General features: G+C 29.7%; 6 protein-coding genes across 7 annotated transcripts; 3 read left to right on the forward strand and 3 right to left on the reverse strand.

Moving 5' to 3' along the window:
* Positions 1-981: 981 nt before the first annotated feature.
* Vps29 (vacuolar protein sorting 29) lies at positions 982-1,945 on the forward strand. Its single transcript, XM_047052538.2, has 3 exons — positions 982-1,132; positions 1,218-1,409; positions 1,466-1,945. Exons 1-3 carry the CDS (start codon positions 1,130-1,132, stop codon positions 1,817-1,819), a joined length of 549 nt encoding a protein of 182 aa, XP_046908494.1. The 5' UTR covers positions 982-1,129; the 3' UTR covers positions 1,820-1,945.
* Positions 1,929-3,697, reverse strand: Scsalpha1 (Succinyl-coenzyme A synthetase alpha subunit 1). The gene is made up of 4 exons (XM_047052484.2): positions 3,281-3,697; positions 2,945-3,198; positions 2,448-2,880; positions 1,929-2,396 (listed from the first exon to the last, which is right to left on the reverse strand). The coding sequence occupies exons 1-4, from the start codon at positions 3,318-3,320 to the stop codon at positions 2,107-2,109; spliced, it is 1,017 nt and encodes a 338-aa protein (XP_046908440.1). The 5' UTR covers positions 3,321-3,697; the 3' UTR covers positions 1,929-2,106.
* LOC124489990 (M-phase inducer phosphatase 1-B) lies at positions 3,574-6,642 on the forward strand. Its single transcript, XM_047052443.2, has 5 exons — positions 3,574-3,886; positions 3,964-4,959; positions 5,019-5,758; positions 5,814-5,931; positions 6,009-6,642. Exons 2-5 carry the CDS (start codon positions 4,624-4,626, stop codon positions 6,138-6,140), a joined length of 1,326 nt encoding a protein of 441 aa, XP_046908399.2. The 5' UTR covers positions 3,574-3,886; positions 3,964-4,623; the 3' UTR covers positions 6,141-6,642.
* On the reverse strand, positions 6,559-9,302 carry LOC124490039 (clarin-2). 2 transcript variants are annotated; one of them, XM_075730093.1, is made up of 4 exons: positions 9,222-9,302; positions 7,972-8,252; positions 7,307-7,495; positions 6,559-7,101 (listed from the first exon to the last, which is right to left on the reverse strand). In XM_075730093.1, the coding sequence occupies exons 2-4, from the start codon at positions 8,249-8,251 to the stop codon at positions 6,785-6,787; spliced, it is 786 nt and encodes a 261-aa protein (XP_075586208.1). In that variant the 5' UTR covers position 8,252; positions 9,222-9,302; the 3' UTR covers positions 6,559-6,784. The 2 variants fall into 2 exon arrangements, with proteins under 2 accessions (XP_075586208.1, XP_046908464.1); XM_047052508.2 differs by lacking the exon at positions 9,222-9,302 and having other exon boundaries at positions 7,972-8,925.
* A 1,065-nt stretch (positions 9,303-10,367) lies between these two features.
* On the reverse strand, positions 10,368-11,231 carry LOC124490052 (uncharacterized). Its single transcript, XM_047052522.2, has 2 exons — positions 11,016-11,231; positions 10,368-10,947 (listed from the first exon to the last, which is right to left on the reverse strand). The coding sequence occupies exons 1-2, from the start codon at positions 11,145-11,147 to the stop codon at positions 10,396-10,398; spliced, it is 684 nt and encodes a 227-aa protein (XP_046908478.2). The 5' UTR covers positions 11,148-11,231; the 3' UTR covers positions 10,368-10,395.
* Positions 11,232-14,448: 3,217 nt separating this feature from the next.
* Appl (amyloid-beta-like protein) lies at positions 14,449-26,076 on the forward strand. The gene is made up of 5 exons (XM_047052363.2): positions 14,449-15,586; positions 20,574-20,756; positions 20,987-21,832; positions 21,915-22,904; positions 22,977-26,076. Exons 1-5 carry the CDS (start codon positions 15,494-15,496, stop codon positions 23,244-23,246), a joined length of 2,382 nt encoding a protein of 793 aa, XP_046908319.2. The 5' UTR covers positions 14,449-15,493; the 3' UTR covers positions 23,247-26,076.
* The last annotated feature ends 200 nt before the right edge of the window (positions 26,077-26,276 follow it).

Consider the following 26,276-nt stretch of genomic DNA (forward strand, 5'->3'; position numbering starts at 1 on the left):
CTATCATATTCGATTACGGCTGTCATTCTTGTCACCCCTTTATTCACTCTCATTCAATTAACATTATCCATACATAAAGACAATTACAGCCAATAGGACGACAGGTGCATGAACGGACGATCACCTCAAAAAATAATAATAAAAAAGCCACAAGACCAATCAACTCTATCATCATTTGATAACACATAGCTAAAATTTCATTACATCATTTACTAACATCAATGATATGTGTGTGTGGTTTGTGTTTGATCCATTCTTTTTTTTTGCCAGAAAAGGTTTTAATATCATTGTCATCATCATTTGGATCATATTGATAATTGTGGGTATCAATATGACATCAATAGTTGTATCATGGATACATTATATCATTTTTTTTTGATACAAGTCATAAATTTGATAGGATTTATAGTAAAAACCTGTAACCAGGAAGAATCTCATCTACCAGTACATCCAAGCATTATTTTCCCAAGTAAAAAGCATCAACCATAGACGCTTGCTATCCAGATTATACAATTATGATGATTTTTCTTTGAATCACAATCGAGACACACCCATGATGAATCAAAAAAGGAATTACACTGCTATACAAGCACACACACACACACACACAATAGATCACTGAGACCCAGAATTTTGTTGTTGCTATTGATCCAAAAAAAAAAAAAAATTCTCTTCCGTATTTCGCATCCACACACACACACACACACAATGACCTCTATACAAGAATCGGAAATTTATAAATGAAAAAAAATGAACAACTGCTGCAACCGTCCAAATTCTATATACAATAAATGGATTTTTTATAGTTGGAAATCCGATAGTTTTCTTTCACTCTTTCGATGGCGGGTAAAATTTTTTTATTTATTATTCAACTTGAGCACTAGTTCTGTCATCTGATGTTTGGAATTTCAATTATAACGAACTGGTTTTTTCATGGTACGTCCTTTTTGACGGTGACCATGAAATTCGTGATTTTGTGTCAAAATAATTTTTTTTTTTGCAAATGGTATTATTTTTAATTTGATGATTGATGAATATTGGAATAATTTGGAAAACACCTCTTTTTTGGTTTTTGATAATTCTTTAAAATCAATAGTGAAAAGATAATAATATAATAATCTCATTCAGAATGGTATGTTCGATTTGATTATTTGTTTTATATTCATGTTTATTTTATAAATAATTTTTTTGTTGTTATTGAAAAAACAAACATTTAGCTCGTACTTGTAATCGGTGATTTTCATATTCCATTTCGTAAACATAGTTTACCAAGTAAATTTAAAAAACTTCTCATTCCTGGCCGTATCCAACATATTCTTTGTACGGGTAATCTTTGTACAAAAGAATGTTATGATTATCTAAAAACATTGGCAACCGATATTCATATTGTCAAAGGAGAATTAGATGATGTATGTCAAATTAAGTGTTCGTTTTAAGCTTAATTTTTTTTATTAAATTTAAACAGACAAATTATCCGGATAAAAAAGTGGTAACAATCGGTCAATTTAGTATCGGTCTTTGTCATGGTCATCAGATTGTACCATGGGGTGATGATGAAAGTTTAGCCATGATTCAACGTGAACTTGAAGTTGATATATTGATCACCGGTCATACACATAAATTCAATGCATTCGAAAAGGATGGAAAATTTTTCATTAATCCTGGATCAGCGACCGGTGCCTATTCGGCATTGGAAAATAATATCATTCCATCTTTTGTATTGATGGATATACAATCCACTACCGTTGTCAATTATGTTTATCAATTGATCGGTAATGAAGTTAAAGTGGAACGTACAGAATTTAAAAAAATTAACTAACAAAAAAAATCATGAATTATAAAATTTGAAATTCTGACTCATTATTATTACAAATAAATTTTATCCAAAAAAAAAAACAGGAAAATGTTATCAATAAATTTCACTTGGATTTTGATTCTGATAAAATCATGTTTATTAATCAATCAAATAATTTCAAGTGATAACAAGCGAAAAAAAGATTCGTGAAACTGTGTGGGTTTCACACAAAAAGTTTGATGGCGAATTCACAAATTTGTTTTTTAAATTGTTTCCAGTGTAATCATTAGTTTTCAGGTAAAATTCTGATTCTAAGCTAATCCACGTTTTTTCATCTCTTCCAATAATGATGAACCCATCTGTGCCGGTGATCTTGTCACACGTACACCGGCACTTTCTAATGCATCAATCTTATCCTGTGCACCACCTTTACCACCGGCGATAATTGCTCCAGCATGACCCATACGTCGTCCAGGCGGTGCTGTTAAACCGGCAATAAATGATACAACGGGTTTACCATTAGGTCCGGAATTATTATTTTTCAGATATTCTGCTGCTAATTCTTCAGCGTTACCACCAATTTCACCGATCAAAATGATTCCTAAAAAAAAATTTTATTGTCGATTGTCTCTAAAAATTAATAACAACGAACCTTTGGTTTCTGGATCGTTTAAGAAAATTTCCAGACAATCAATAAAATCTGTCCCATTGAATGGATCACCACCGATACCAACACAAAGTGATTGACCAAGACCAACTTCGGTTGTTTGATGTACAGCCTCATAGGTTAATGTACCAGATCTTGATACAATACCAATCTTCCCCGGTGTATGAATATGACCAGGCATTATACCGATTTTACATTCACCCGGTTTAATAATACCCGGACAATTTGGACCAATTAAACGAGATTTATCTTGTCTAACTAAACGATGTTTAACTTTAACCATATCCAATTGAGGAATGCCTTCGGTAATGCATACGATTAAAGGTATTTCAGCATCTAATGCTTCCATTATAGCGGATGCAGCTCCAGGTGCAGGAACATAGATGACTGTTGCATCGGCACCTGTTTTATCACGTGCCTAATTTATTATCAAAAATAAAAATTCAATTAAAAATTTTAAAATCCAAAAAGTCAATACATACTTCTTTAACCGTTTTGAATACGGGTAAATCTAGATGAATTTGACCAGCTTTACTTGGCGATACACCACCAACCATTTTAGTTCCATATTCAATAGCTTGTTTTGAATGAAATGTGCCTTGTTTACCGGTAAAACCTTGACATATAACTTTTGTATGTGAACCAATTTTCAATGCATTACGTGTGGATGTATAATCATTACGTATAATCTGATGATTAATATATGAATTTGTTTTGATTGATGTTAATCTTGACACTGAATAAATAAATTAATAAATAAAAATCAATCGTCAATCGATCAATATTAAGAATGTACCCGTTATATAGATCAAATTTACCTGACAATTGTCGAAGAATATTATTCACTTGTATGACCATTTTTTCGATTTAATTCAATTATTATCAGCGTGTGTGCGTGTAATAAACAAAAACAAATCAAACTCAAAATAGGGCAGTATTTTATCAGATTATTATAGCAAACACATATATATTTTGCCCGTGAATTATCAATTATCAATGATGATTGTAAATGAATGTCTCATAGAAACAGAAAAAATTCAACACCAAATTCGCAAACAAATAGCAGTATAGTATAATATATAAGGAGGAGGTCGAACTTCTAAGTCGTTTTGATTATTATTTTACCACCAACCACCACCATCACATAAACAAATGGCAAAAATTATCTTCGTTTATAATAATCAAAATATCACTTGGATGCATTTGTACTTGCATATAAAAAAATGGATAAAAAAATTATCTTTTTCTCACATTGATCAATGATGATTCTTCACTCTGATGAATACAGCTGTATTATATTTTATTGCGATTGCGTGATTTGATCACATTATCGCTCAAATATCACGTTGATTTTTCTTGTATACAGCGATGATGCCATAAATCCTACCGAATAATCTCGATAATTTGATCCAATTTCCAAAACGGTAGGTGGTTTTAAAAACAATGTTCCACAAAAAAAATGAATCTAATTCGGATGATTTCGAAACATTTGATTTCCTAGTCCCGTATATAAACAATACATTCGATTTGAATATGATTTCTACCACAATGGCAACAATCGATGAAATTTTTTAATCAATTAATTTATTTCATTTATTCTGTGAATTTTAATTAAAATTTAAAATTTTCATCAATATTGAAAATCAATCAATCATCATCAATCAAATCATCATCAAACATATTAATCCGGTAAAAATCTCACCAAGTAACGTAGTGTTTGAATGATTTTCAAAAAAGGTGGATCCAGATTAATGTTAAAATTTAAAGTTAAAACTTGTCTCTTCTTTAAGCCAAACTACTACCAAACAACATACACGCATTATATTTTGTTGGTTTGATAGCCGTTGAAGCAGCGCCAAAATTTTCTGGTTTTTTTTCGTAATGTTCACTTTTTTACCGCGATTAAATGAACACACTGGGTCCACAATCATTCATTTCACGTATGCCAGACATTGAATTGTTGGATGATCGATTTGATCAAAATTTAATTTTTTTTTGTCATCATCGTCGTCGTCATTGATTGTTGATTGTTGTTGTTGTTGTTGATTATATGGTGGTGTGATCATCGACAATCACCATTTTCGAATATAAATTTTCTACGGCCACATTTTCATTTTGAAATCCTTATTGTTTCTGAATCAAAAGCGATTCAAACAACAAAATGGATGAATCACTGATGAGTATCGAATTGAATCAAAGTAATGATGATCATTTTGATGACGATGAATTCATACAAGAAACATTGAATTTTTCAATGAATCAAAATTCATCAATTTCGGAATTTAAAATTCCATCACCTGTATCCGAATTGATCAATAATGAAATCACAACGACGGCGACCACCACCACCGTAACATTACCAAAATGTCGTCTAGATTTTAATGTATCCGATACGGAAACACCTAGAAATAGTTTGAATGTTGTACGTAATCGAAAACGTACAAATTTTTCTCGTCGTTGTCTTTCCACAGATTTAAATAGCGGCGATCATTATGAGGTTTGTTTATTGATTTCAATGATGATGTCACTATTTATGATTATCATTTTTTTCCACAGACAGATCAAATGTCTTTTCAGGAATTTCGTTTCTCCAACCAAACTTCAAATGATTTTAAAAGTCCATTAATATTATCATCGATTGAGAATAAAATATCACCACGTACAACGCCTAAACATTTTTCTCATCAGCAACATATGACATTGGAATTGACACCAGAATTTAATAATACGAAACAATTATCATCGTCTTTGAAACCATTTGATGAGAATGATATAATACCGAAAGCTAAATGTATGAAATCTTCATTAACAAATGCAGTAAAGTGCGATGGTGGTGGTCCATCAAATGTACCGTTACAAAAATATTTTAGCGAAAATCATGCATCAATTATGCGTGCCGTACAAAGATCATCAGATGATTCATCATTAATCGGTGATTTTAGCCGTACATATGCGCTACCATTGATGACCAATTCAAAACATCAAGATCTTCGTTCAATTACATGTCATGTATTAGCAGAACTAATGCAGAATCAACGATATTCACATCAAATACGTTCATTTACAATAATTGATTGCCGTTATCCATATGAATATGATGGTGGTCATATACAAATGGCGATTAATCTTTATACACAGGAACAAATATTAAATCGTTTTATTAAAACAAAACCAAAAGAAGCTGGTAGCAAAGATAGTAGCAATGATGAGGATGATGATGATGATAAAACTGCCAATGATAAACGTGATATATTAATATTTCATTGTGAATTCTCATCGGAACGTGGTCCAAGCTTGTAAGTTTGTCTGTCTGTTCACTTTACCTGAATGAAATTTTTAATCAATTTGTAGATGCCGTTTTCTTCGTAACAATGATCGTGTAAAAAATAGCCGTGTATATCCTAAACTACATTATCCAGAAATCTATCTACTTGATGGTGGTTATAAGGAATTTTTTCAACATTATTCGGTTTGTATTTTTGTTTTCGTTTTGAATAATAATAATAATAATAACTTTGATTCTGTTACAAATTAATCCTATTGTAGCATCTATGTGAACCATGTGCCTATAAGCCTATGCATTCAAAAAACCACGAAGAAGATTTGAAAAAATTTCGTACAATTTGTAAAAGTTTAGATTATAAATATTCAACACGAAAACGAAATCTACGTCTTTAAGTGGATTATTATATTTTTTTTTTCACTTGCATTGATCTTATCCATCCAAATTCAACTTTACCAATACGCTACTTATTTAATAACAAGCGACAGTGGAGAAAAAAAACTAAAACTTTCACAAAACCCACCGCCATATATACAAACTAGCAGTACAAGAAAAAATATTCTTATATTGAATTCAATGATTCATTCATCCACTTCTTCATCATCTTAATTTATAAATTTGATTATGTTCATTTCTTTTTTTTTTGATTCTCATTCATTCATTTTTACATATCATTTTTTAAATTTTTTTTGTGATTCTTCAACCAATCGATGATTGATTGGAAGAAATTTTTTCAACATTTTGTTTTTTGGCTATAATTTTCTAAAATATTTCAACATTTTTTTTTTGACCATTGACTTAATCATTCTTTACAAAAAAAAAGTTTTCAAAGTATTTATTTTTTTTGATTGATTTGTGAAGCAATATATCTTAATAAAGATGATAAGTGGAAAAAAATTCAACCATTATTTACAACAAAAAAAAATTGAGTTTCAATCATATTGAATTGGAAAAAAATTTCGAGTGAAAAAAAAAATATTCAACAAAAACAAAATGAAAAATATTTCAATATTTGATCGATTGTCGATGATGATGATGATCAATAAAGCATGATTAAACCTTCTGGATGTTTATCATTTCGATTTGATCGTCGATCTTTACTACAACGACGGCGACTACGGCCACAATTCGATCGCTGTGTAACGTTGTCGATCATTGTCGTACCATAATAAATGATGAATATGTTGAATAAATGAAGTGCAAGAGCGATGATAACGACATAATAGCTAAAACTTAACGATGTACGATTCAATGATGTCCAACCATCCTGTTGTTCATCATCGGTCATAACATTTTTGATTAATCTGGTTTGATATTGTATTAGCCACGTGATTGCTGCACATGTACAGAATAAACCTGTGTATGAAAAAAAACCGGTCAAATATATAGGTAAAATGGATATAAAAAAAAGAATATCAAAACAATGATTAATCTTTAGAATTCGTGTGAAAGGTTTGATTTATGATGATCTATGATCTACCGTTGATTTTATAGATCGATTGATATGTCAAACAAGGAGATTTTTCATCATCATTAAACATCCCCACACATACGAACTTACTTGCTAATGCATTCCATAGATATAAACCTTGTACGCCCGTAATGGCTTCGATAGGAGTCATCACTGTATTTATAATGGAAAATATGGCAGCAACCAGACCGAATATCATGGCAATCGAAACGGATAGTATGGTCAATAGCCATAGAGCAAATGACATTAGATTTGGATTACGTAACATTTCTTGTTTTACTGTGCAAACGAAAAAAAAAATGAAAAAAATAATTAGCAAGAACAACAACAATACCGTTTTCACTTAATCTAATCGATTCATCTTCAAAATGAAAATTATAATAATGAGATATATTTTATATTTGAACAAAACGTCATTGTTCTCTATTTAGAGTGAAAAAAAATCCCAACACATATTGTAATGATTCATTTGTTCTGCAGTAATCATCATTATAAAATTTGAATTTTGATAAAAAAAGTTTTCATTCAATGAGGATGATGATATACAAATGTTCGTGATCATTGAAACCATATTCGATGATTATGGCAATTATTATAATCGATCGATAATGATACGCAATGAGATGAACCAAACGAATGACTTTATCAGAATGATGAAACATCATGATCAAGACATGATTGTTATTATTATCTGTAGTCATGACTTTGGCCACCACACTCTGGACTCTGATTGATATACAAATGATCATACTTACACCAAATAATTGTTGTACGATCACCTAGGCCATAGTTGAGTACCTTTGTGCCTTGAAATAGACCAAAATAAACAAAACCACGAAATTTTTTCGGTAATTCAATCTCAGTATGTTCATCATAATCATTTAGTTGAAATATTGTTGATGAATTAAGTGAAATTAAACGTATTGGACGAGCTATAATCCAACGATGTGTAGCCAATGATAATGTTAATAAAGCAAGACATGATGTGCATATGAAAAATGTTATAAATATGTAAATACGTTTACGTTGTTCCATTCTGGAAATAATAATAATATATTCGATCATTCGATGGTTTGATGGTGACGATGATCATCAGAATCATCATCATCATACCAGAGATCAACACCATCTCATCATCATTTTCATTGATTGATAATGTTCATTTTCTGTTTTGATTGAATTATTAAATTTGAATTTTTTTTTTTAATTAGAAATTATAAACAATCACAATTCACAAACACAGAATCAAAAAAAATTTCACATATAACGTTCGAATTGATTCATTCGAATTTTTGAAATGATTTCATCGAATAATTTTGTTCCATCACCATCATTATATTAACATCAAAGTCATCATTGTATTTTGGCCATCTTGATGTTTATCATTGTCTTTGTCTTTGCATTTGTCGTAGTTTTTATTACATACACACGAACACACACACACACATTATATACAATCAACTTGGCCAGGTGTTTGTGTGCAACAAGTATATCAATTATATTATATTATATACGAAATAAAACAACAACAACAACAAAAATATTTTGTCAGTAGCAGATGTGATATGTTTTTTTTCAACAGGAAAAAAAAATAAAATAAAATTATACGGCCCAAAACATATACGTATGTGAATAAGTTGGATATATATCTATGATGATCATTGGACAACAACAACCTGGTCAACACCAACCATCAACTTCAATTCAATGCACAAACACCGACAAACGTTTCATTTCATTTAATAATGCTAAAAAAATTCAATTGAAATTGCACCCACCACCACCACCACCACCATAATCGTCATCACCATAGAAAACAAACTTTAAAAATAAATGAATGAATGATCAAATAGAAAAAGAATGAATTCCATTCTCTCAAGTTGGATCTCAGGTTAGTTGGTTGGTTGGTATTTTTTTTTCCTCTTCTCTTCACACTCATCATCATCAAACTAGATATTCAGCTTGTTTCTTTTGTTGTTGTTGTTCGGGCCACGGATTTTCATACATTCATTCACTTCGATATGAATTTTTTTTTCTACTCATCATCATCATCATCATCATCATTGTTTGAAAGAGTAAGATCTTTGTATATGAATAAGAGTAGTATGATCTGCCCTTTTTTTCCACACTGTATGAACCATGATGATGATCACGAAAAAAAAATTATAACAAATATATAATGAATGAATGAATAATAAAGGTAAAAATTGTAGAAGAAAAAAGAATTGTAGACTTTCACATTGAATATGAATAGATGGTTGGTTGGTTGGTTAGTTGGTTGGATGGTCGTACTCAATTGCTGCCATACAAACATTTTGTATTTCCATTGATATCTAATTCAATGTCCTGTGACCAAAAAAAAAAAAAAAAAATGTCAATTGTATATAACACCAATTCTTTTCTGTTGTTGTCATTGGTAGATTTTTTTTTTTTGTTGCAAAAGAGGTAATACTTTTCAAAGAAGAAAAAACTTTTTGAATATAGATAATTATGATGATTAAGGGTAAGGCGTGATCATAATGATAATTATATTATCTAATAATCATAATGATTATTATTACTCTAGCTCTACTGTTTATTGTTGTCAACATAAATATATTTTTAAATTTGATAAATGAAATAGTTTACCTTTTTGAAATTATCGAATTTTTATTCTTGAATTATTTTTTCTATTGAAATAATTAACACTTTAAAAAAACATAATTATAATTATAATTCAATCGCGTTGTTTATCGATTGATTTATTTGAATGAATTGACAGAAAAATTTCAGTTCATTGTATTTTTTTTTCATCAATTGTTTTGAACTATTGACCAAAAATTATGGACATTTATCATCATCATTATCATCACCAACATCATCGTGATCATCATCAACAATAAAGACAGCTGACCATGATCATCATGATCATTTTTTATATTTATTTTCGATTTCGATTCATTTTTGATGAGAATCATCATTTTGAAAAAAAAAAATTTATCAATATAAAGTATCATGGCCACTAGATGGCATTCTATGAGAATTGGATTTTATTTTTAAAATTCATAACGTTTAATTTTTCATTGTAAAAAAAAGTGGATTCATATGAAATGGTTTTTTAATTAATAATTATCTAATTAATGAATAACGGTGTGAAATGTGAGAAATTTTTTCCTTTAAAAATATATGAATGGAATCTATTAATTAATTGGAAAATGGGTTGTATCGAAACCATTCATAGATGGTAATTGTGATTGTGTAATAAAAGGTTTTTGATAAGGTCGAACCTTTTCCCATCCGAATGACGATAATGATGATGTTGCTGATTGTCGTCCTCGTCGAATTGGCGGTAATTGGCCAAGATATTCATACAATCTGGATGAATCATGTGTCCATTTATAATCCAATCGTCCTTCATCGAGTACACTATTCGTACTCATAAAATAATCATCATAATAATCACTACTATATTTTGCATTAGGTGTATCCGATGTTAACACTGCAATCAAACAACAAATTAACAATGACAAAGCAATGGCAAAGCTAATAACTATAGAACTTTCTGTACGTGATGACCACCAACATTGGATGCTTTCATGACTATAACCTCGTGGATTACAAATCGGATCAAACATTTGTTTCGTTCGTTGTGAGAGTAATATAGCGTATTTTTGATGACATTTACTAGCCACTATAATTTCACACGATAATTGTAACCATGCAAAACAACAAAATTTTCGTGATGGATAAAACTGTTTTATGAAACAAAAAAAAAAAATATTAATTGACCATCGAAAGTGCAATAGCGATATAATCTTACATATTCATCAATGGAAATTGACCATTCATCACGAGCATAAAGTTCACATCCATTGAATTCTTTTCGTACATGATCAGGACAATTTAAACGAACAGGTAGGCCATATAATGGTTTATATGGAAATCTTATCATAGTATCACTGGTCACGTTGTTACCATTATGTATAATAATTGGCCTTTTAGTAAATGCAAAACAAACGAATGTTAACAAAAATGATAACAGTATTAACATTCTGGCATTGGATATATGGAATAAGAATTTACAGAAATTTATATATCTGTTGATTGGAAAAAATTAATTTTCACTAAACTGCTACGATCAAACAATCAATAATGGAAAACAATCGAAATACATTAATAACCTATAGTTATAGAAAAATTGAAAATTAATTTTATTCTCAACAAATTTTATTGTTGTTGTTGTGGATTAAACATCTATTTATTTTCATTGAAATTTATTTTCACTTATAGAGACAAAAAGATCCAGAAGAATAATTCAACGCCCACATTTTGTTTTTCCCATTTTTTCCACTTTTTTTCGTGTTGTTGCTATGGTGTATTTGGATTATATTCACTGTGCGTGTGTGTGTGTGTGGAATTCAGAATTTCAATTTTTTTTTATTTCCATCATTCTTAATCTTTTATTATCGTTAAAAATTTTCTATGTTTGTTCTATGTTTGTTATCTTCGTCATCATCATTAGTCGTGTTTTTAGATTTATAACAGCAAAAAAAAAGTTTATAATAGAATTTGCTTGTTTTACATACACACAATCAACATAATGATGATCTTATTTAATCAAAAAAAAAAAAAAAAAAAAAATTTTTGTTTTGTTTTGTTTCTTGATCATCCGAATCAATATGATTCATCAAATAAACTTCTCACAAACAAATCTCAAAGATAAACTCATCATATATGATTTTTTCCAATTTAAAAGAATAAAATAGTTTTAAACAACAAATTGGTCCTGGTATGGCAAAAAATAATTGGAGAATATATCAACAAACAAACAAACAAACAAACGTTTATAATAACTAGAATCATATTATCAAAAAAAATAAGAAAAGTTTTTCGTTTCAAATTTCAAGTTTTATTTTTCATTTTTATCAGAAATATATAAAACATTATCGAAATAACGGCAATCTATCCAAAAATAAAATAAAATAGTAGTGTTGTATGAATGTTATCAGTGTCTTATGATAAATCCTGTGAAGAATTTTTTTTTTATAATTTTTGAATGAAATTGATTTTCCACTTTTGCATCTGTATGCGTCAATTCTTCTCACGGTTGTTGTTGTCTCTCTCTTAGGTTCGACAAATGCACACCATACAGATTTACAGCCATAAAGAAACTAAAGAAAAAAATTCTGGAATTTTTTTTTCTTTTTGTTATCATCACCGATTCTGGTTGTTACTTGTTTTTGTTGTTTACATACGCATATACATCTATTGTCATTGTTATGTAAAATTTTGATGATGGTGATGGAAATGAAGGGGATGTAAATTTTGAATTTCAAAGAAAATTCTTGAATGCAATCAGAAAATTACTGTTGTTGTTGTTGTTGTTAAAGAGTAGTGTGTGTGTGTGTGTGTGTGTGTTTATGAATAGAAATTCAAGAATTTAACTCAACAACAAGGAAATTTTATTTTTTTTATTTTTTTGAAACTTGTGAATTTCTGGTAAATATTTTTTTCGGGAATTTTATATTTTTAGAAATTTGGAAAAAAAACTCGGAATCTATATCGACCATATGTCTATGTGTGTGTGAATACAATGGTAATCAGGGAAAAAAAATTTCAAATTATAAAATTTGAAACTTTTTTCCCTTTTTTCATCACCATCGTTACTATTATCATGTCGTTTTTCCTTCCACAGTTACGCACATCCTTTGCCCTTTTCTGGTTTTTCTTTTTATCCAATTTTCATTTCCAAATCATTTTTTTCGGTTCGATTTTTTTTCATTAATAATAATAATGATAATATATATGAATATAATGATTTTTCGAAGAAAAAACGAAGAGTTGAAATCAACCAAGTGGAAAAATGAACAAAATGAATTAGAATACTCAACAAACAAAACTGACATGACGGCAGCCGTAGCTGGTTGGTCCGGTTATTTGGTCTATTCAATAACCACCATCAAAACAAAAAAGAGAAACCAGAATTACAAAATAGCTGCCAGAAAAAAGGGCCTAAAGGTTTTTTTTCGCAATTAAATTCATTCAATGAATTGTTCCAACCAATGATGACTATGACAATCACGACGAGTAAATGAAATTGAGAAAAAAAAGAAACCTTGAGATCATCATAATAATAGAACAAAGGAAACAAAAACAACAACAATATTGACACCGTTTTTATTTGTTTCTGGTTTTTTTTGGGTCCATTTTCATTTTACCATCAACCCAATATATGATATGGCCCATTATTATTAATTTCGTGTTTTCACTAGAATTCATCAACAGAATCTATCATCATCTATTCAATCATTTATTATGGTGATCCATCACACACACACATATATATACGGCCGGACAATTACTACGGTTAACATATAAAGATCTAATGACCAACCAACCGTATACAACTCTCTATCCTGTTCTGTTGGATTCTCTGTGCTCGAGTGTTATATGAAAACAGAACACAGAATCCATTGTATTTTTCTTTTCCTCTCGATTTTAGTTTAACATGAAGTTCCGGTATTTTTTTTCCTATTTCTCGGTTCATCGATTTTTGTTTCAATTCATTCATTCATTCCGTTCATTTTTATCGAAGGTAATTTTTTCAGGTTTTTTTCAGTATTTTTCTTCGGTCATTTTTTTCCAAAACATTCATAAATTACTCATTTATCGAAAAAGAGAATACAAAGTCAAAATCCAACAAAAAAAAAATGGGCGTTCCATTGGGAAAATTCCGTTTCTCACTCTCTCTATCTCTCGAGTGGATTCTTTCTCATAGGACCATTTTTTGATATTCTATTCCACTTCGGCTACTCCATGTTTTGGACTTTTTTTTTCTCGCTGGTTTCATACACAGAAAGATATATATACCGTAAACGCAATGAAAACCATATCGATTACGAATGTTTTTATTTTTGATATATTCCAATGGATCCTTTCGAACTATGCGCGCTTTTTATTGAAATTTTTCACACGCATGTGCAATACTTCTTCTCAAAAAAAAACTAAAAATTAAGAAAGAGGAGGAGGATACTGATCAAACATAGAACCGGAGTACCGTTTTTTACATCAAAAAAAAAAAAAAAAAAAAAAAATGAAGAGTGAGTAGCAGCATGACGACGTTGATAATAAACGGATTTTTATTTCTCCAAATAGAATACCTCTCAATATTGAGAAAGAGAATCATCATCATTTGAGAGAAAAAGATATGGAGAGAGCTGCTCAACAAACAAGCAAGATATTATATAGCTTTTCCAAGAAAAAAAAGAAGCAAAAAAACTGAAACCATCTTTGACATGATCATTGAAAACTAACAAACAAACAAACAAACCAACCAACCAACCAACCGCCACCACGACCATCGTCGTCATCAAACGAATATTTTGGAATGTGTTTGATAGCGGTGTGTAGCGATATAGCAAGCACCAAATGTGTGGCCAAAGTTTTATTTCATATGTTTGTGTGTGTATATCTTTCTGCTAGGGACTTACTAAGTTCAACTTTGGTCAACAAATGATCTTGGGTTACGCACCAGATATGCTCTACCAGATCTATATATCTAATATCTATAGATTTCAGAAATTTTAATCAATGCTACTACCACCACCACCATCATCATCATCATCATCATGGATTGTATATTGATGACAACACCGACACCCACTTAAAAAAGTGTGTGTTTGCAGCTAGCACTCTCGAAAAATTCTGATTAATTTTTCGTATTGAGCTCTATGGATCCATAGTGATCATCACCATCATCATCATTACACCAATGATCATCAAATTCAGTTTATTATCATAACCAATGATGATCATTATTGATCATTAATTGAATGAATATTAATAATCAAAAATGAATTGATCAAGTTTCGGTTTTTCTTTCTTTTTTGGATTGTTTCATCGAACAACAATTATTAACGAAAACATTATTCTGGTGTGTGTATTGCTCATATTTGATTCCAAACAGAAACAAAAACAAAAGATCCAATCATCATCATCATCAAAATCATCTATTTCATCAATCACATACACACCTTTTTGTGTTGACGTTAATCTGGATTGATATCTAAAACACATACACACACCTAATCTTTTGATTATTATCATCATCAACAATAATCCCCACGATATCATCATCATCATCATTATTATCATCGAAAAGTGATAAGATACAAATTTCCAAAAAAATAAAAAAAATTGTTCTTGTTTTTATTTTCAATCCAAAAAAAACGATACGAGATCCAGTATTATTATTTAATTTAATTTGAAAACGAATCCAACGATAACTAAATAATAACAATGAGATTCATAATAATCAATATGAAAATCATAATGATCATCAACATTATCATTGGCTGTTGGTTAGCCGGTCGAGCTTTTGCCTATGTTGAGGTATGTTTCTGTAATATTTATCATTGACCAATTTTATTTTTTTTTTAGTTTCCAAATTTGGAAACATAGAATTCGATTTAGTATGATTGGCTATAAGCTCTTTTATAGGTGTTTAATCATAAAAATCATCATTATTATAAATCATACCGGAATCATATATCAATTTATTCCACCGATTATTATTATAAAACAAGTAATTACTTTATGGTGTGGGTGTGAAAACTCGTCCTTGTCCGAAATCCATTCATTCAATGGTCATTCGTTTATCTGGAATATTGGTAACCAGTTATTCATTGACTGTGTATGTGTTTATATATCGTTGTAGCGTAACCAGAAATTTCCTATTAATTCAGATTGTCTAACTTTTTTTCATTCATTTTCAAATATAAAATTGGCTTACTGACTGACTGATTGACTGACCATCATCATTGTGTAACATTCATTCATGCATTCAACATTGATTCGAATCGAATGATTGTGTCTGGTTTTTGTTTTGTTTTTCTTTTTGTTCGGTTGTTTGATGATTGAATCCGAATTTTTGCTATAATATATTCTTTGCTATAGATTTATATAAAAGTTCATTTGATATCTTGTCTGTTTGTTTATTTCATTTCCATTTCAATTGGCGTTTTATGTACAAAGTTTTAGTTTTTAACAATTCTCTTTCTCTCTCTCTCTCTCTATCTGCATGTATATGTTTGTGTTTGCCTGATATTCATTCAAGTGTGTGTGTGTGTATTTAGTTTAAATTAAAATATTACATATACAAATGAATATTTGATCCAAAATGAAGATATATGCAATGATAGGCACAATTTTACTTTTGTTTGTTTGTTTATTTATTCATTTTTTAAATACACACATATATGTACAAAGTCATGTATGGTAATAATAATATCTAGGATCAATGTTGAATTTAATGAAAAAATGCATAAAAAAAACCATGGACATGATGATGATGATGATGATGGTGGAACATTTTAGTAAGAAGGTTAGCAAGCAGCAATACGAAAAATGAATCTAATGTTTTTATCAATCTACTTTTCCTTATTTGTACAATTCATAATTCGTTATTGTTGTCGTTGTAGTTTTTTGTTTGTTGTTGTTGTTGTTTTAAGTGAAGAAAAACAACTTTTTTAATTTTGTATGCAATGTTGCCATTTCTGTATATATATATGATATAAGTGTGTTGTACGGCATTTTTCCATTTTCATCATTATATCGCCCACGTTTTTTAACTGATGATGATATGTATTTTCCACCACCACATGATTATCATCAGCTCTGTTTTCTTTTTTTTGTGTATGTGTGTGTGTGGTTATCATCATCGTCGTTGTTGTTGGTTGTTGAATATTAATTTGTGTCCACAGTTGGAAACAAAACATGTTTTTGTGCCGATGTCAATGATGACCAAAAATAGTATGAATATCATCATTGTCGTTCGTTCGTGCATGCCTTCATTCTTTAGTTTTTTTTTGTCTGTTCTTACGGAATTCAAATTTGTTTGTTTGCTGGAAACATTTAAATAACCTTGTTTTTTTAAATGTTTGACCCTTTAGTTGTATTTTATGGTGTTAAATCATGTTGTCTAGTTCGTTGATCTATGCTCCTGATAAAAAATATCCTAGCCTAGTAATTTCAATGTTTGACCAGATAAAATGAAATAAATAGTAAAAAAGAAACACCTGGTGTTCATTTGTGTGTGTGTGTGTGTGTATGTGTTCCAAACCTGAATTTCTTTATACCGTTTATTCATTTAGTTATGAAAAAAATATCAAATTCAAAGAACCAAAAAAAAATGGCAGCTGACAATCGAGAAAAGACCATCATGGTTATTTTTTAAATTGTATTTATAATAGTAGCCTCAAGGGTTATCTGATCTTCGTTGTTCATCTGTACATGTGTTGTGAATGGCACTCTGAATTTTAATCGATTTTTGTTTCTGGTTTTAGTTTTGTTTGGTTCAATGGATTTCGTCATTGTTTCAATTTAGTTGATGGTTTCCTTGGAAGTTTGTTTGTTTGAAATGATTTTGTATTGCACGTATTGTATGTTCTCGATTGTTTTTCTGTTTGATGAACATGTTGGAAATGAAACATAAGAATCGAATCAAATGAATGAATTGCATGTCCCAAATGAAATTTATTGTATTTTTTTTCTTTTCATTCCTGAAAACAATTCTTCTTACTCTACATTAGAAACATATTAAGAATATATATCAACAATAATAAAAACCAGTTGAGAATTAGAAAAGAAAATTTGGAAATTGAAATGAACCAATTTTAATGATGATGATGATGATGATGACGTCTTTTTCACCCAAAAGGAATTTTTTCTTTGAGTGAAAGAGAAAATAATAAAATTTTATTCCAATAAATTTTTGTTGTTGTTTTTGTATCCGGGACATTTCGACAATCGACGGCAACACGAAATTCAATGGAACTCAATTTGCGAAATGGATTTCTAGTTTTATTTATTATTGTTTTTTTTTTGATAAGCTCTGTGATAAAGTTGTTGTATAAAAAAAATAAGTGAATATAGCCGATAGGCAGAAAATTGAAAACTCAAAATAAAATAAAAAATGATGATGACAATATGTTAAATAGTTCTGTCTCTTTCTCTGGAATTCCAAGGATGATAAAGTCCAGACTTTGATATTACTTTCTCTCTCTCTCTCTCTCTATCTATCTATCTATTTTTGATTTTGTTGCTATTGTTGAACGAATAAAAATAGAATCACAAATATTAACGAGAAAATTCTGGAACAATATCAGAAAAAAACACTAACAAGAGATAATAAATAATGATTATGATGATGATCAAAGTGAGTATGCAAACGAATCATAATAAATGAAACATAAAGAATATATATATGTAAAATCAATCGAGAGAAAAAAGTTTTCTTTTTTTTTTTTGAACACACACACGACAAACAAATAAACGATATAAATCAATCGAATAAAGCTAAACACATCATCAACAACGGCTACTGTGAAAGAAGAAAAGAATAGAAGGAAAAAAAACAATTCTATGAAAAGAAAAAAAATCACACACACACACACACATATCCTTTTATCATCATCATTATCATAAGTGGTGGTGGTTTGTTTTTTTTTTTTTTTTTTTGGTGTTTTTTTCCGAAATATAAAAAACTTGTCATCATGTGTGTATTATTACATTTAGTTTGGCCAAACATACACAATTATAATAATGATCTTGCGGCTTGAATCATGAATGATAAATGATGTTTAAACATTATTCTGTAGTATATTATATTCACTAAAATGTTTTATATAACGCTCCACTCTATTCATAATTATAATAATTTTTTTTGGATTAAAAACGATTATCATCATCTTGAATCAAACCATCCTGAAATTAAAATTGGATTCGTTTTTATTCATCATATTATATTGATTTAAATGAGAATATATATTTTCAGCTTAATTAGATGTACGTTTTCATTCACCATTCATTATGTCTTGGTTATATTTCTTTATTTAGCATTTTTGTTTGTCTTTGTCCATATTTTTTTTTCATCATCAATTTTTTTTTCTTGACCGAAAACAAATCCAAAACGAATGTATATGAATGACGTATTTTTGTATTCTGGATTCATATTCTGGAGACGACGTCGTTCTACGCGATGAAATGATGAATAGATTCATTCCATACGTTTCTTGTTTCATTTCAGATGGGAGCGGTGGTGGTGGATCACAGAAAAAACCAATTTTTCCGCTCGGAATCAAAAAAAAAAAAAAAAAAACAGAATCCCACCCCCAATTCGAACTTGCCGAAATCAGTCAGAATGATTCTTTGACAACAAACTTTGGTGTGAGATAAAGTAATAGAAAAAAAAACTTTAGTGGTGGTAGTGTTTTCTCTCTCTTTCTGAACCAGAACAAGGTTTTTTTCATACATTTATTCCATTGCTTGATGAACATATAATCAGAAATATGGAACACAAATTTATAAAGGCAAATACTTTATATGCTATATATCACATTTTTTTCGTCTACTTTATTCGGTGAATCCAATATATATAGCCATTCTGATATTTATATATTGGAGGACCTGATTTATTTATATGAACTTTTCTCATACACATATAAATGACAATGACGATGGCTGCTGTTTCCATTATGATGATCTTCGAAACATTTGGAACAAATACATATACATAGACAGTGAATGGAAAGAGAGGATAGTCTCTGGTCATGTGTTTTTTTTTTTGTTTGAATCGAATAGATTTTTTGTGCATTCATCGCACACACACACACTGATTGTACTTTCAAAGCTTTTTAACCAAGGAGATGTTTTTCACTTATCGAACTTATTGTATAACTCTCTCTCATTCTAATACTCTTTTGTCTGTCCAACACTAAGAAATTCTTTGGAGAATTCATTTTGGTTTTCATACACATATACATTGGGCCCATCGAACTATCCATTGTGTGTATGTGTATGTTCGTTTGAATGTCATAAATTGTTATTGAAATCTTGGCCACGAAAAAAAAAAATTCTCGGTGACATTAATGAGAAAATGGCAAAAAAAAGACTTTTTTTACTTGAAACTAACTAAGAATGATGAAAATATAATATAGTGTGGTCGCAGTAGTAGTAGTAGTAGTATTAACAATATTGGAATTCTAACACATCCCACAGAGTGGGGGAAAATAAAAAAAAAATTCCCATACTTTTTTCATCAAAAAATTGGCTGATTTTCTTTTTCCAAAGAATTTCTTTTCACACATTTTATTTCAAGGATGATGACAAGTTTTATTAGCAATTTATTACAAATTATTATTATATTACCGGTCATCCGCAATGATGATGACGATTATGATTAAAGTTGTCAAAAAAAAGAGAATTTTTTCTCTCCCTTTTATTTGAAATGAATTCATTCATATGTCAAATTTTCATTTTTTTCATTTGTTTTGGTTTATTTGCTTTCTTTTCATTTCACTGGACTTTGATATTATTTTAGGCATTAGCAGCTAATCTTGATACGGCCCAATTAGGACATTTTCAACCAATGGTTGCCATATTATGTGGCCATGGTAAATACCATAATCAATTTCTGAATGAAGATAATAAATGGATATCCGATATGGATTCAAGAGCTGTTTGTACGAAAAATACATTGGAAATATTGGAATATTGTCGAAAGGTAATTATTGATTGATTGAATGTTCATTTCAATCTTTTTTCTTTTTTTTCATGACAACGATGCAACCAAACAATGTTGTCATCGTTGTCGTGACAATTGTGATAACATTCGGATTTTCTCATAATCATTTTTTGTTTATCTATTTGTTTGTTTTTTATTTTATTGTCATTCGTGTTTGTCATATGGATATATAAATGTCATTTCAACATTCATATATACTTATACTATAGGTATATCCGAAAAAAGATATTCGTAATATTGTCGAATCGAACAAATATTATCGTATTGAATGGTGTAAGATTGGCCAAACGAAATGTAAAACGAAACACTATGTAAAGCCTTATCGATGTTTGGAGGGAAGCTTTCAAAGTGATGCATTATTGGTACCAGAACATTGTGTCTTCGATCATATACATAATAAAAGTTTATGCCAGAATTCACAATATTGGAATCATACAGCAATAATTAGTTGCTCGATAAGAAATATGAAATTACAAAGCTATGCAATGCTTTTACCATGTGGTGTTGGCATATTTTCCGGTGTAGAATTTGTTTGTTGCCCACATTCATCATCATCATTATCGTCCATGAATCATGCAACCGCCGCTGCTGCAGCATCCAATATTCATGTATCTGGATCCAACACAGATTATTGGTCAAAGAAACATAATAATGTAGCTCAAAATCAAATGGATGAAATGAGCGATGATACTGTTAGCAATAATAATAATAATAGAAAATCTGATGATCTATATAATGATGAATCAGATTCATCGGATGAAGATCAAAATGGCGGCGATAATATTAATAATGATGATAATAATAATAATAATAATGGTGATGCTGGCCAAGATGATGATTATTATGATGATGATTTCGATGATGATAGTGATGTTGAAGATATGCCAGCATCACCAAGCACAACAACAACGACAACTACCACCACTACTACGACAACAACAACCGAAACACCGATAAAATATTATCTAAGTCATTTTAATTCGCAAAAAGAACATCAAGCATTCAAAGATGCTCAAAAGGCATTAGATGATGATCATAAATCAAAGGTTACAAAGGTAAGTTACCATCACTTTTACATGAAAACAATAAATTTTAATTTCATGATTATAATAAATTGTCATGTCATGGCCATTCTAGGTAATGAAAGAATGGAGCGAATTAGAGGAACGATATCAAGAGATGCATAACAAAGATACGAAAAAAGCTGATGAATTCAAAAAACGAATGACGAATCGTTTCCAGAAAACGGTCGAAGCTCTTGAAGAAGAAAGCTCGGCTGAAAAACGACAAATCATTTCGATGCATCAACAACGAGTGATGTCGATCATTAATATGCGTAAAAAATCTGCAATGGATTGTTATACACAATCATTGGATGAAATCATACCGAAATCGAAAAGGATCGAAAAATGTTTGAAAAAATTGCTGCGTGCATTAGAGAAGGATCGAATGCATACATTACATCATTATAAACATTTATTAAATTCATTCACTAAACAAGCATTGAAAGATAAGAAAGCTATTTTAGATCATCTAACTGATCTGATTAAAATGGCCAATCAAAGTATTCAGATGTTGGATCGTGTAGCAACTGTTGCCGATAAAATTAAATTCCGTATGATTGCTTATTGGCATAATTTACGTGGCGTTCCAATAGAGCAAACAATTTCACATGAAACCGAACTTAACATCATGAATCGTTATGAAGAAGAAGTTGCACAAAAACAAATTGAACGTGAACGACAAAAAAGCTTAGAAGAATTGAATCGTGAACAGAAAGAATTGGATGAACAAGAACAACGTCAGAATAGTGAAGCATTAAAAAGCTCACAACAGCAGCAAAGTAAATCAAATTCCGATCAATATGATCCTGAATCGATGGAAGATGAGAAAACATCCGCTCAAACATCGGATGATGAAAATGTTAATGATTCAATATCATCATCATCATCATCAAGTTCTTCGACAACTAAATCAACATTGATTACAACATCAACATCAACATTGTCACCAAATGTCGATGATTTTTGGAGCCAAGAAGATCCTGAATCAAATGAAATAAATCGGGTTGCCCATTCAAATCAACCTCTTTATATACAAAGCCAATCATTCCATCACAATGAACCGGTAAATTGAATAATAATTTGCATTAAATTTCTGTTAAATTGTTTTTTTAAATAATTTCTATTCATATTATAGAGTTTTTCATTGAAACGTGAACATTATCATTCAAAAATGAAATGGAATGGAAGTGTATATCTAACATTGGCATTTGCCGGCATCGCTTTGTTAACGGCAACAATCGTTGGTGTCGTATTATTACGTAAACACACACAAACATCGCCACACAGTCAAGGTTTTATTGAAGTAAATCAGGCGGCAACGCCCGAAGAAAAACATGTTATTAATATGCAAATCAATGGCTATGAAAATCCAACATTTAGATATTTTGAAACACAAGAAGATTAATTCTTCTATATACTTATAAAATCATCATCATATAATTATTAATATTATCGATCCGATCTATATTATAATAGAATACACCAAACACATTTATATCACCAACACATAACAACACATATATACAGAATAATACCAGTGTTTAATTTTGAATGATATTCCGGATTCATTCTTGATCACTATCATCTCATTATCATAGTCATCATCATCATCATCATAATTATTATCATTGAACCAAATTATTATTATTTCTCCATCTTCTTCATCCGGTTTCTATTCTTTTTTTTTTTTTTTGCTCTCCAAATCACAATATTAAAATTATCATCTATTCAAAATTACACAGAATCACACATCCCCATATATTAGTAGTAAAATCTAGACCATCGATCTTATTCCGATCAGCTTCTCTCTAAATCATTTCTTCTTCTATAAACCATCTTCAAACTATGTTTCCCAATGATTTTCTTTCAGTTTTTTTTTTGATTTATTCGTTTGTATGTTTGTGTGTGTGTGTGTTTTTCTTGTACATTTTTTTGCGGTTGTTTGTTTTTCCTCTTCGAGTGTGCATCCATGGGTGTGTGTGTGTTGATTGAAAGAACAGCGAAAACAAAACGAAATTCATGTATCATATCTTCAATTATTATTCTGTTTTCTGTTGTTCAATTTCCACTTACCTATCTCCTTTTTATTTTTTTTCCTATTCCTCCCGATTGTTCATTCGTATGAAAACTGAGACAAACTGACACACATTTACTGAATATTCTTACATTACCTTAAAATGAAGAAATTAATACATCTGATATGATATGATAAATCGATGAACAACCCAAAAAAAATGGCAGCAAATTTCCATTAACATCATCATCAATACCATGTTATATCCAATATAGAAACATTCGTTTCGTTTCATTTCAAAATGAACACTTGAAATCGTAACTTACAATATGTGAATACAACAACCACCATATAGTATCGAAATATGAGAATTCAATATTTTCCATCATACAAAAAACATCCGAGACATCATACAGTATTATTCGTCATTTCAGCTCCCATCATCATTATTATTGTTATTTGGATCGATAAGATGTCCGGATGAATTTTTGTTTTGTTTTCTGTCTTTCCATGAAATTGACACTTACCGATTATAACCAACATAAACATCAATGTAGAATGAAGGAATATTGAAGAAAATCGGATCAAAAAAATGTTCATCTCATAACACTCGATGATATCGATCAATTATTATTGGTTTTAAAAGATTAATTTCCTTATTTCATTCAATTGGTGATTGTAAACATATGTGTGTGTTTGTGTCAATTATTCACCTTATTATCATTTTTCTATTATCTTTCTTCTGCTGCTTATATATTTGTTTCTTATCGATTTACCGAATTCGAATCAGAAATTCTTTACATCCAATATATTACAGTATTATAATATGGTGAAACCCTAATTCAATCAAAACATCTTATGATGATAAACGATATTATTTTAGCCCGAAATTCTCTTCCGTCTATCATAATCATCATCATCAACGATAGCAACAACAACAGTAACATCATAGGAAATAGACATATCGATTCAAAAGATGGCCATCATCATCACGAAAATAAATTTTATATAGCTTCCTACCTACACACGCAAGGCAGACATTCGAATCCATAGAAAAACATCATCATCATCAACAACAAAAAAGCCCGTCAAAGGAGAAACAAAAAATAAATAACTAAAACTATGGACCAAATAATTATGAACCAATCATTTCATACAGATAAAACCAGACAGACGATTCATCAGAATTCTTTAGAATCAATCATCAATGATTATGATGATGAACACACAAATAAGAATGAAGCGTATTTTTTCAACAAAAAAAAATTCTTATTTCATTGAATTTTCGGATTCTCTCTCATAGCAGAAACACACACACTGTTATAATCAGAAAACTTTCTTTTTTCTTTATATTTAATGTATTTCATTTGAAAAACTAATGCTGCTGAATTGGAAAAAAATTATCTTGTTATCATCATCAAAATGTGAAGAAATGTGGAAACAAAAAAAAAAAAAAAAAATTCAAAATTAATGTTGTTGAATGAATGAATTTTTCTTTCTTCGTTCTATCATTTCACATTCTAAGTTTTGCTGATTTTTTTTCACTTAATTTTTGTTACTGTTAGTTCAATTTTATTTGGTCACTTATTATTTGAATTCTTTTCAATTCACTTCAATAATTATTTGATTTATAAATTCTGTGCCATAGGCTTTTCTGCTGCTATACATGTGTTTTTGCTTATTTTTTTTCATTCAATTTATTTTTGATTTACCATTTTTCATTTCTTTTGGTTCAATTAAATTCTGTACGTCAATGTGGGGGGACCACCAACAATCGACAAAATCGATTTGACTAAACCCTATGGATCGATTCCATGTTATAAATTGATTGATTCGATTTTTTTCTCTCTCTCACTCTCTCGCTCTCCCTGTCGGCTATATGATAAAAAAAACTATTATGATAAAGTAATAATACATACTTATATTGTAACAATGACAACAACAAACAAACGTAATTATGATTAAAAGGATCGATTTTTTTCTGTCCAACAACGACAACAAAAATTTTTTTTTACATAAAAACATAACAAACACACACACACATAAACGGAATTCCATTTCGGAACAAAAACGATAGAAATTCTGATTAATTAAATTTGAATTTGTTCTCTTCCTCCTTCTTCTTTATCATTATTACTATTATTATTCCATAACGAAACAAATGAAAACTAATCTTTGGCCAACAATTGATGAATCTAATAAATAAAATTCATAACAACGTTACACATGGTTATATAACACGAAACCAATCTCTCCCTTTCCTGTTTTTTTTTGGAAATAAACAAAAAATGCCTATCTAAAACAACAACAGCAAATGATAAGCAGTAGAATTTGCATGTGTGTGTGTGTGTGTGTTTGTACGTTTTCCCTTACCATTCATTCAATTTTTTGTTTCTTTTTCATTCATTTATTCATTTTTTT

Source organism: Dermatophagoides farinae, chromosome 4, assembly GCF_024713945.1.
Source record: "Dermatophagoides farinae isolate YC_2012a chromosome 4, ASM2471394v1, whole genome shotgun sequence".
In the NCBI taxonomy this organism is placed as follows: domain Eukaryota; kingdom Metazoa; phylum Arthropoda; class Arachnida; order Sarcoptiformes; family Pyroglyphidae; genus Dermatophagoides; species Dermatophagoides farinae.

Bases quoted from the DNA above. Each gene is read 5' to 3' on its own strand.
- Vps29 (XM_047052538.2), top strand. The intron at 1,410-1,465 runs GTATGTCAAATT...AAATTTAAACAG, and splicing joins TCAAAGGAGAATTAGATGAT to ACAAATTATCCGGATAAAAA.
- Scsalpha1 (XM_047052484.2), bottom strand. From the start codon at position 3,320: ATGGTCATACAAGTGAATAATATTCTTCGACAATTGTCAG. The intron at 3,199-3,280 runs GTAAATTTGATC...TTATTTATTCAG, and splicing joins TATTCTTCGACAATTGTCAG to TGTCAAGATTAACATCAATC. The intron at 2,397-2,447 runs GTTCGTTGTTAT...ATTTTTTTTTAG, and splicing joins AAACGATCCAGAAACCAAAG to GAATCATTTTGATCGGTGAA.
- LOC124489990 (XM_047052443.2), top strand. From the start codon at position 4,624: ATGGATGAATCACTGATGAGTATCGAATTGAATCAAAGTAATGATGAT. The intron at 4,960-5,018 runs GTTTGTTTATTG...TTTTTTCCACAG, and splicing joins ATAGCGGCGATCATTATGAG to ACAGATCAAATGTCTTTTCA. The intron at 5,932-6,008 runs GTTTGTATTTTT...ATCCTATTGTAG, and splicing joins AATTTTTTCAACATTATTCG to CATCTATGTGAACCATGTGC.
- LOC124490039 (XM_047052508.2), bottom strand. From the start codon at position 8,281: ATGATCGAATATATTATTATTATTTCCAGAATGGAACAACGTAAACGT. The intron at 7,496-7,971 runs GTAAGTATGATC...TCGTTTGCACAG, and splicing joins TCGTACAACAATTATTTGGT to TAAAACAAGAAATGTTACGT. The intron at 7,102-7,306 runs GTAAGTTCGTAT...TTTCATACACAG, and splicing joins TCTATGGAATGCATTAGCAA to GTTTATTCTGTACATGTGCA.
- LOC124490052 (XM_047052522.2), bottom strand. From the start codon at position 11,147: ATGATAAGATTTCCATATAAACCATTATATGGCCTACCTGTTCGTTTA. The intron at 10,948-11,015 runs GTAAGATTATAT...TTCATAAAACAG, and splicing joins CAATTTCCATTGATGAATAT to TTTTATCCATCACGAAAATT.
- Appl (XM_047052363.2), top strand. From the start codon at position 15,494: ATGAGATTCATAATAATCAATATGAAAATCATAATGATCATCAACATT. The intron at 20,757-20,986 runs GTAATTATTGAT...CTTATACTATAG, and splicing joins TATTGGAATATTGTCGAAAG to GTATATCCGAAAAAAGATAT. The intron at 22,905-22,976 runs GTAAATTGAATA...TTCATATTATAG, and splicing joins CATTCCATCACAATGAACCG to AGTTTTTCATTGAAACGTGA.